Source organism: Cariama cristata, unplaced genomic scaffold (assembly GCF_000690535.1).
Source record: "Cariama cristata isolate BGI_N322 unplaced genomic scaffold, ASM69053v1 scaffold24559, whole genome shotgun sequence".
In the NCBI taxonomy this organism is placed as follows: Eukaryota; Metazoa; Chordata; class Aves; order Cariamiformes; family Cariamidae; genus Cariama; species Cariama cristata.
In genome coordinates this window covers 5470-16650 of record NW_009637820.1, presented here as the reverse complement: position 1 = coordinate 16650, position 11181 = coordinate 5470, and the positions used below count along the sequence as shown (strand labels likewise).

Sequence of the window (11181 nt, the reverse complement as noted above, 5' to 3'; positions counted from 1 at the left end):
GAATTTAGACTGGTTTTGCAGCTGTGTTGGTAGAGGAGAGAATATCTACACACAGAATGTTATTTGTGCTGTCTGAATGTGTACATGCCTCGTGTGACACTGGTGTCCCTTGTGCTGGGAACCATCTCACACTTCAGTCCTGTTACAGACGTTCGGTCACATTTATTGTTGGGCAGGCATCGCCCTAACATGCTTTTTCATAGAATCATAGAATCATTATGGTTGGAAGAGACCTCAAAGATCATCAAGTCCACAGTTTGTGACAAAGTGCTAACTTACCTATACACCATACTCATGTATGCTCAATACTTTGACAAAACAACATCCCCTAGGCTATTACCATATCACATATATTTGTATATATTTTTATCTTACTATTATAAAGTGATCGAAACAGTTTGGTGTCAGTCTTCTCCAGTGTCATTCTGTACCCTGTGTCTTTACCTGAGTGTTCATGCTCCATTCTTATTACACAGGCCCTTGCCCTCCCTTGTTTAATAAATTTTCCTCTGTTATTCACTGAGAATTAATTGCACATTTTATACCATTCTCAACTTCATTAGCAAATTTAAACTTCTGTAACCATTTTATCTGTCAGTCGCAGCATCTAAGGCTGTTTTGACTGTTGGTTTAGTGAAATGTTTTCAGCAAAAGTGTTTATGAATATATGTACTTTGTCAGAGTATGTTCTGGTTGATGCTCTGGTGAGAACTACAGTAGACTCTGCACAAACAAAAGTTCATCTCTGCTCAAAGTTCAGTCCGCAGTTCTGTTTGCTTTGCTGTTTCGAATCTGGTGGAATGGATGTGAACACCATTTCTAGGAGGCATGTTGCAGTGGTTATGATTTTAGTGTATACCTGTTGAGATAATCTGAAAATGGCTGTCCTGGATGTTTTTGGATGCCTATATAAATTCAACAGTATGCTGTGTTTACAGTCTCTTAGTGTAATACCTAGGATTCAACAAATAGCTGGGTTATGAAACTGATACTCAAAAGGGCAGCTGGAGTTTCCAAAGGATAAGTATAAACAAATAAATTACACGTTTCAACTTCTGTCACATACAGAATTATAAGTACATCTGAGAAGGATTGTTGATGGTGCCAACTAAAAGAAGATCTTTATAAATGTAACTGTCTTTGGAAGGGGAACGTTAGCATTGGTGAAGTAAAAGAATTCATCAAGAAATTCAGTGAGTGTTTTTGACAGCTGTTCGTTTGGTATAAAAGTATTAAGGTCAGTTAAACATTTTCTTGTAGCTTTTTACAATAGATTAGATGCTACTAATAGGAATGTGTGAGTATCTCATATTTTGACTATAGGCTTATCAGACTTCTCAGTGTGATTACCTGGCATCTGGGTCAATGAGCTCATTATGTTCTAGGCTGCTCCATCCCTTATTGTCTTGGGAAAAGGACAGTGTTAAAACACAGGGGTCTTGTGAACAGCAGAACTAATGAGGTCTTGGTTCTTATTAGTGGACTTTGTGACAGACCATAAGAATGCTTTTACCCTCAGAGCTCCCCGGTGGTCCCTTAGTTCATCCACCGTAATGACCAAAATTAGCTTACCATCCCCAACCTCCTGCTGTTTCACAGTCATCAGGGTTGGAAGGGACCTCTGGAGATCATCCAGTCCAACCCCCCTGCCAAAGCAGGGTCACCTACAGCAGTTGCACAGGATCGCGCCCAGGTGGGTTTTGAACATCTCCAGAGGAGACTCCGCAACCTCTCTGGGCAGCCTGTGCCAGTGCTCTGCCACCCTCAATGTATAGCAGTTCTTCCTTATATTCGGATGGAACTTCCTGAGTTTCCATTGGTGCCCGTTGCCCCTTAACCTGTCACTGGGCACCACTGAAAAGAGTCGGGCCCCATCCTCTTGACACCTTTAAGGTATTTATAAGCATTGATGAGATCCCCTCTCAGTCTTCTCTTCTCCAGGCTGAACAGACCCAGTTCCCTCAGCCTTTCCTCATAACGGAGATGGCTCCAGTCCCCTCATCGTCTTTGTTGCCCTTCGCTGAACTCTCGCCAGTAGTTTCCTGTCATTTTTGAACTGGGGAGCTCAGAACTGGCTAGCTGCGATCTGCTTTGTGGCCATACATAGGCTGGCCATTTCTTGCCATTTAACTTATCGGGTGTGCAGAATGCCTTGCCCCTCAACTGGAGATTGGTACAGATAGCTTTGAGAGGTACATATATCTCCCCAAGCATGTATTATGTGGGGTTGACCTTAATAACTTTGAAATCTGTATCACATTTCACTGTAATGGCCAATAGACCACTTGTTTGATGTGACTTTCAAGCAGAAAAACAGGGCAAATGTATTAACTTTAAGGAGGTTTGGTTTTGGAGGGTTGGTTTTTTGTTTTTTAGAAAACCAAGCTGATAGCTATCCAGGCATTTGTCAGTGTAAGATATATAAATGTTCAGTATGCAAGCAGAGAAGTTTTGTTAAGTGGTAGGGTAGCTTGAATTTGGTCACATTAGAGAACACATTTGATCTCCCTGCAGGCAATGGCCAATCCCATAACGCCAGTACTCAGGGTCTGATGTGTCACGTTACAGGAGATGCTGGAAGGCTGGTTGTGTGTCAGGTGCCCAATGGGTCAGATGATAGAAGACAGCTTGAGCATATAGCCTTTGCCTGCCATGATAAGAAGCTGTATGGCACACAGCCGTATGTTAAGAAATAAAAGTAGGAGATCCCAACTCTAATGAATCATCCACTGGAGTTTGGTTCTTGGTAAACTACATAAAGACAGACTTTGTAACTGGAATCCCATGGGAGTAAATGGAGCAAATATAAGAAGGCTCATTGCCCAACTTTCCTAACTCCAGACCTACACAGCATACGTCTGCACCTCCTATGTTTTCTACCCTTTTGTCAGTAACTTGATCAGATATTTATAACTATTGATTAATGTGTATGGCTTTGTCAAAGAATGCATGAAATAATTATAAATGCTAGTTGGCCTTATTTAACATACTGAGTTTTATCTAAATTGTTAAGATATTTTGGAGGGCTCTAAAATCATCAACAGATCCAATAAGGCAGTAAATTAGTACCAAAATTATCAAATAAAGCAGGAATTGGCTACAAGGGAGATAAGAATTGAATTTTTTAATATTTATATTTTTAATGGAGTAGAGGGTGAATTAGGCTAAGCCATGGCACAGTATTCATTAATATCCTCCTTAATGATGGACGAAAACGTTAGAGGTACACTGCTGAAATTTGCTTTAATAAAAAACAAGGAGACACTGCTATTACAGATTAGAATTAGGATGTGCTGGATGACCTGCAAATTGGAGTAGTTGATGAGATCTTAACCATAATGCTGTACAACAAATCTGATATCAGTGAAAGAAATCTGAGATCAAACTGGAGTGGATGAAGAGGAAGCTGCAAGAAATTATGAGGAAAATAAAAATTCAGTCTTACAAATGGACATTGGAAAGTTTGACAATTGTTCGTTCTAATAAAAGTTGAGAGAGGATATCAACAGTCTTGATAATTGTAAGAGTGAATAAATATACAAAGGAAAATTAAGTCAAATGACAATTTTGACAGAAGAACAAATATATGTAAACATTAATAAATTGATGGTGTAATTCAAAGAAGGTTTGCAGTGTTGGCACTAATGTACTGGGATAGTCTGTGTGTGGAAATAGTGGCAGTAAAAGAAAACTTCCCGAAACATAGATTGCTTTTATGAAAATGATTATATCATGTCTTTGCCTAAAATAGCAGAGAAGGACTTGATGACATTAGGTGTTTCTGTGCTCATTATACAAAGATGAATATTACTGAAATTGGTAATTTTACCTACAGAAAGCAAGTTGTAGGTCAGAGCTTGCTATAGAAATTACATGTAAAAAGAGAGAGATGTCTACTATCTATTATCAATTCTAGAATTTTGTGAAAATATTTACATTTCCTTTAGAAGTGTTACTTTACATGATGCGAAGTAAACCTTGAAACTCACTCACTTTCTTTTTAAGTTCCATTCAAATGTGGGAAACTAATGAAACAACTCTGCTTTTGAAGATTGAGTCTTTTGAGGAACAGGCTCTTAAGTTCATAAGAAAAAGGTTATTCTAGAGACGTCTGACAGACAGAAAAGCTTTATGTTTTATGGAAGTTTATGAGGCCATACATTATCAGAATAAATGGTGGTCTTGTTCTTCTGTATTTTCCTAGTTCCTCAGGCTTGAGTGAATACGTGAGATTGTCTGGCCATGGGAATAAGAAGATGCCTCCTCCAAGGGTGCCAGTGCTGGCAGCAGGATCAATGGATCTCTTCTATTCCAGGAGACATGGAGGTCTATTTGTGGTTGGAGCTACCTGACTAGATAAAAGTATAGATCAGTCTGCTATGAAAGTACCTCCCATGAAGAAGACTGCCTGTTGGCTTAGTTGGCTCTGAATGTATGACGTTATCAGATAAGCCTTTTCATGAAACTAAAAACCAAAACCAGTATTTTTCTCATTTCCGGGTTTGGCTTGGAATTCTTTATCCCCTTCTTTGTTAATTCAGGTGGGCCATTATCCGTTGCTAATTTTAATTGGAATTGTGGAAGCAAAGTCCTGCAATAGAAAAACCTTGGAATGTTTAAGCTTTAGAATAGACAAGCTTGACTCAAATTTGCAGTAAGGGCAGCTTATGCATCTGTCACAGTATAACTAACTCTTGAAATAGGTGTAAATAAAATATACTCATGTTTAAAGTTTCTTTATGTTGGCAAAGTGGAGTAAAATATTTTTATTGTAAAAAATAGGGAAGGCAAACTTACCATACCAACAATGCACTTCAGTATAGGGATTTTCACCAGAAAAACTTGGTTGCTGAAAGGGAGGTTGCACTGTCTTAAATTTAAATCGGCTCTGAAGCCGGTTAATTTATGCCACTGTAAATGAAGCTCACAGTTTGCAGCATAAGCTGTAAGCAAACATACAGTTTCCTAGCAAGACTAGAGATACAAGATCAAATCAGTATCGAATGACTAAACTCAAAGTTGCACTGTTGCCAAACCGTCTCTGAAGGACCCTATTTGGTAAGCCCTAGCAATCCTGTGATTAGGCCAGGCTCTTGGTGTTTGTGTTCTGTTACTTTAGTCCAGAGTGCCTAAAGGGAATCCACTTAGGAAGCAGTCGAGTAGCCTGCATCTCCCTTCCATTGTAAGCTGTAGAAAGACCATTGGTCTGCTTTGAGTTTGCGGGTTTGTAGTATACAGGTGACCCTTTTGGAATCTAAAAATATGTAGCAGAGTTTTCTATCTTCATTTTACATGAAATTGTAAGAGTGTGGGGTTTTTTGAGGGTAAGCCTAGGACTAGTCTTTCTCTTAAATGACCATTAAAAATTTTTACACACTCCTTGGTGTGCTTCTTGTGGACTTCATTGAAAAAAATTCCTACAGGTGGGTACTATTTGTAGAGTTGTTCTTTGATATACACCAGATATTTTACTTTTCAAAGTATGTTATGTATATATATTTTGCAAAGTAGTAGTAGTATTATCAAATTAAATTCAGTGTAAAAGTCACTTATAACACAAATTTATAACTGTGCATAGGACTTACAAACCAAATTCAATGCTGGGAATTTTTTTGGTTTTTTTTTTTTATGGTATATTGATATTTTTTATTTTTCTTTAAATAGTAAGACCGTAGAATCACTCACTTATTTTTCTATTTCAGTTTCAGGCATAGATTGAAGAAACCATGGCCAATCAACGGGATTACATTAGCAGACCTATTTGCAATGGAATTTCTGTTCCTGAAAGTAAAATCAATTCCTTAGTGGCTGAAGGTCATGGACAACAAATTCTAAAAGTACTACAAAAGTTCAGAGAACAAAACATTTTTTTTGACTTTAAAATTCGTGTGAAAGATGAAATAATTCCTTGTCATCGTTGTGTACTGGCAGCGTGCAGTGATTTTTTCAGGTAAACCTAATTTTGGCATGAGTTTGCAGGAAATGGACTGTAAGTTGTCTGGGAGGGAGGGAAGGAATATAATTACAAAAATTAAAAAATAAATCATCACAACTTACATATGTCTGCAGAGTTTTGAGTAAAGCATTCAAACATCATATTAAGGATAGCAAAAAAAACCCAAACCAAACCAAAGTACAGTGTTCGATGCCTAACCATATTCCAAATACATCTGTTTGTATTTCCAAAGTGACATGAGGGCTCTATGAATTTGAGATTCAGACAGCAGTCTATACTGTGAAATACAAATGTCAAACCATAAGTGCATGGTTATGCTCTTGGGTAGAATTGACACAGGTTGTGTATCTTTAAGACTTACCTGTTGCCTGTATCCGTACTTGAAGGTCTGCAAGGGTATTGTTTGACTTTGTATGCAAGAGCCTACGTACTTTGACACATTTATATTGCAAAACATAACAGGTTGCTTACAAATACATCTTGCATTGACCAATTGTGGATAAATTGTACATGGTTTTGGAATGGGGCTGGATTTTGTTTGTCTAAGATGAATGGTCAGTATGGTAGAGTTTGTCTTCAGAGGTATTTAAACAGATTTCTAAAGTACAGATTTCAGCCTTTCAGCATGAAATGGATCTGTGATCTTCCTTCAGTGATTAAAGTTATGCATTCTTAGGGGACAGACACATCATTCACATACAGGATATTAATTTCTGAAGAACCTTGCTAACCTTTTTATTAATAAGGCTCAAACTTGCAATTCCACACTGAAAGTCTGTTTTCAAATACACTCTTCACTAGAAGACAAAGGTAAGATGCTCTAACAATGAAAAAATGGCCTTCTGGAAATGAGTTGATGACCTTGATTCAGTTGCCTATACATAGGTGAGAAGTGTTATTTTCAAATGGCCTGGAGCATCCCATGGTCTGTGGGAGTCTGCCACGTATGACAGAGGATATAGGCTAGATGTGTTCTTAGAACTACTGAAAAAAGAAGAAATGCAGATGAAATAAGCTATTTCTCCACTGTAGCAGCAGATTTGTTTTTTCTCTGACACACAGAACTACTTGCATGTCAAGTGTTTACTGCTTGACAGCACAGAGATGCTCTGTTAGAAAGGAATATTAGGATGAAATAGCTTCCAGTGGTAATTTTTAGAACTGAAGTTAAGCACATGGTAACATATGTGTCCTTTTCACTACCTACAGGGTCTTCAGGTTAAAATTTGCCCAGGGAGACCTCTCCCTGAATGTAACAGTTGATAACAGCAGCCATCGAATGAATAAGTTGTCCTGGAATGCAAGATCCATTTATTACCTTTGGGGAATAAAAAGTACCTAGGTCCACCAGATAGATTTTAAAATTGAACACTTGCTGTATTCCTTGGCCTTTAGACTTCTCTTAGTTTTGGTTTCATTGTGTAAACCCAAAATTCAGCAACATTTTGCTACCTGCTTGTTAGCTTTCAGAATCAAAGCCTTTGCCTAGATTGCTCTCCTTCTACTAGTATTGTTCAGTTGCTATTTTACTCTGTAATTAGAGATTTGTATCATAGCTCTTGGGTTAATGAGGAAAGGATTCTATGGATCACAGAATCACAGAATCGATTTGGTTGGAAGAGACCTCTGGGATCATCATTTAGTATGCAAAAAGGTCTTTGGGAGATAAATGTCTTACTGTAATTTTATGTTCTTGTTCAGGAGGTCAGACAAGTTACTGCTTTACCTGATGTTAACTTCCCAAAGAGTATGCTATACAAAGTGATATTTTTTTTTTTTTTGTCTTTGGCTTCATGAGAGTATGGGATTTTAAAAATCACATACTATACAGATACTAATTGTATAACTGAACTATGATATAATACTCTTTTTTAATAGGAACTATCTATGATATATTAATATCCAGATTATATACTTAGTATTTGATGATTTATCTAAATCTTTCTCCACTATCATCTTTTGTCAAATTCAGAAGCTGTTGCTATCACAGCCTGATGCGTAGGCTCTGGGAGGGGAGGGCAGGTGATGTTGCAGCACTATTCTGTTGCCAGCACTTACTGGCTTGAAAAACTTTAATTATTTTATCTTGCCATGTTAGATTGTCTGAAATAGTGAAATGTTATTACACATTTAGTAATAAAGTAGTCAAAGTTGTAATAAAATTTGCATAAATGTACTGATCAATATTTTGTTCCACGATTTCAACCATCATCTTTCTATTCAGTCACAATCTACTTTCTGCACAAGTTCCATTATGTCATGCAATCCTATGTCAAAACCTCTTTTTTTTTTTTTTTTTTTCTGGCATCTGCCTGTACCCGTACATCTATCTGTCAACTCTAAAGGAAGAATTAAGTTCCCTCATGTTTTTTCTCCTCTTTCACCCCTCACCTACTTCTATTACTGAGGAATGCACCCATCATCCATCCTGCCATTTGCTCAGCCTGCAATTTGGAAAGCCTTTTTTAACTTAATTTTCTGTATTCATCCACAGTGCATGACCTAAATCATCGGGCTTTTTTATTATATATTTTTTAAATCAGCCTTTCTTTCTCAAGCTCTTGAAATTGATGCTGCCCTGAACAATTTCACATTTTCTCTCACATTGAGTGCTGCACACTTCGTCATTCTCTGTGAAAATCCATACAAAACACAGGTGCTGCTATCATTTTTAAGAGCCATCACTTCGAATATGTTCTTGCCACCACTCCTTTTTTCTTCAACCATATCAAGCAATGCATTGTTCTTTCTCATGAGAACCTCCACATTTTAGACCTATACAGCCTGCCCACCTTATTATATGCCTCTGATTGTGTCCTTCCTCTCACACCAGTGTTCTCTCCTGTTTGCTAGATGTTTAATTTGTGTGTGTATCTTCTATATTTTATTCACAGAGCCATGTTTGAAGTTAATATGAAAGAACGAGATGATGGCAATGTTACTATTAGTAATCTGTCACCCAAGGCAGTGAAAGCTTTTCTCGATTACGCTTACACAGGAAAAACAGAGATAACAAATGATAATGTGGAAATGCTCTTCCAACTGTCGTCATTTCTTCAAGTTTCACTCCTTTCCAAAGCTTGCAGTGACTTTCTAATAAAAAGTATTGATCTTGTGAATTGCTTACAGTTGCTTTCTCTATCAGAAAGTTATGGTTCTGTCTGCTTATTTGATCATGCGCTAGATTTTGTACAGCACCACTTTTCCTTGCTGCTCAGATCAAGTGATTTTCTGGAGATGAATTTTGAGATATTACAAAAATGTCTCGAGGCTGATGAACTAAATGTCCCTGAGGAAGAATCAGTGTTGAAAGCTGTCCTTCAGTGGACCAAACACAACTTAGAAACACGACAGAAATATCTGCCTAATTTGATTAAAAAAGTGAGACTACACCAGTTACCTGAAAAGACTTTGCAGGACTTTCTACATTCTGAAGAACACCTAATTAAAAGTGCTAATTGCTCAGTAATAATCAATGATGCAGTTAAAAGTGTGCAAAACTTTAGTGGACTGTTTCCAGATGCACGTCCTTCAACAACAGAAAAATATATATTTGTTCATAAAACTGATGAAGATGGAGAAAACAGACATACGTTCTGCTACAACATCAATACAGATAAATGGAAAGAACTACCACATACGCATATGATTGATCTTCCAGGGTCAAGTTTATCTAGCTATGGAGAAAAAATATTTATTACTGGAGGATGCAAAGGGAATTGTTATAGGACTGTCAGGCTTCATATTGCCGAACCATTTCATGATGCCACTGACCAAACGTGGTGCTACTGTCCAGTCAGCAATGAATTCTCCATAGTGTCAGCTATGAAAAAACCGAGGACAATGCACACATCTGTTGTAACCTTAAATCAGCTGTTTGTAATAGGTGGAAAGACCCGAGGAGCTCAAGAAACCCGAAGTCTTTTGGATGTAGAATCCTATAATCCTCTTTCCAAAGACTGGAAATCGGTAAGCCAATTACCAAGAGGTATCTACTATCCAGAAGCAAGTGCATGTCAGAATATAATTTACGTCCTTGGCTCAGAAGTAGAGATTACTGATGCCTTCAATCCATCTCTTGACTGTTTCTTCAAGTATAATGCTATGACTGATCAATGGTCTGAGCTTGTTGCAGAATTTGGGCAGTTCTTCCATGCAACTCTAATCAAAGCCGTTCCAGTGAACTGTACATTGTACATATGTGATCTCTCCACCTACAAGGTCTACAGTTTTTGCCCAGAAACCTGTGTTTGGAAAGGGGAAGGATCTTTTGAATGCGCTGGCTTTAATGCAGGAGCAGTTGGGACAGAAGACAAAATCTATATATTAGGTGGTGATTATGCTCCAGAAGAAATCACAGATGAAGTTCAAGTCTACCACAGTAGTAGGTCTGAGTGGGAAGAAGTCTCACCAATGCCAAGAGCCTTAACTGAGTTTTACTGTCAGGTCATTCAGTTTAATAGATACAGGGACCCCTGGTCATCTGTACTGACAATTTGCTCTGGAGAATTTTGAAACTCCTGAGTCAGAAGAATCTATTTAAATGCACAAGTTTTAGAACAGATTTTTAGGTATTAATTTACAGATGGAAAAATATGTACTGTTTTGTTTAAAACTTCAGTTTAAATTGTATGCTATAGAATTGCTTTTGGAAGAGTCCATTAAATTGTCATTCATGCTAGTCATTATATAGAAGTATTACTTAATTTTATATGCAAGTCTTCTCTGTAATTATCTGAATAATTTGCAAAATTATAATACTTTTCAAAAAAGCATAGTCATGAGGAATTCATTGTGTAATATGTGCCATTATTTCTGTAATATTCACAGTTGTCCCAGTAGACAAATTGCTGAGCGAGAAAACTGACTGTGATACTGTTTTCCCTATGTAACTGAAATTTAAAAGAAATCTACATTAGTGTTGTTTTATTTAGGTTTTTTATATTTATAAACCTGTAAGAGGAATTCATTGTCAGCTTTATCTTATTAGAATGACCTTAGCAAGGGCAAGAGCCAAAGTGACCTTCACAGCATTAAAACCAGGTATCTAACTTGAAGAGACTGATAATTCCTATCATCTTATTTCAGCTCTTCAGTTTTACCATTTTTCTCCATCCTTGTGCCTTAGTAGTAGTTGTACTTTCTGTTTTCATCCCATTCACTGTGGCAAGATAAACTCTGATAACATATTGCAGGGCGGGCAAGATTTCTACAGGATGGATGAT

At 37.4% G+C, this 11181-nt stretch overlaps 1 protein-coding gene across 1 annotated transcript; it reads left to right on the top strand.

Moving 5' to 3' along the window:
* The first annotated feature begins 4459 nt into the window (after nt 1-4459).
* On the top strand, nt 4460-10717 carry KBTBD3 (kelch repeat and BTB (POZ) domain containing 3). The gene is given in 3 exon segments (XM_009708503.1): nt 4460-4531; nt 5676-5950; nt 8851-10717. Coding segments are annotated over 3 exon segments (1968 nt in total). The 3' UTR covers nt 10472-10717.
* Nucleotides 10718-11181: the final 464 nt, after the last annotated feature.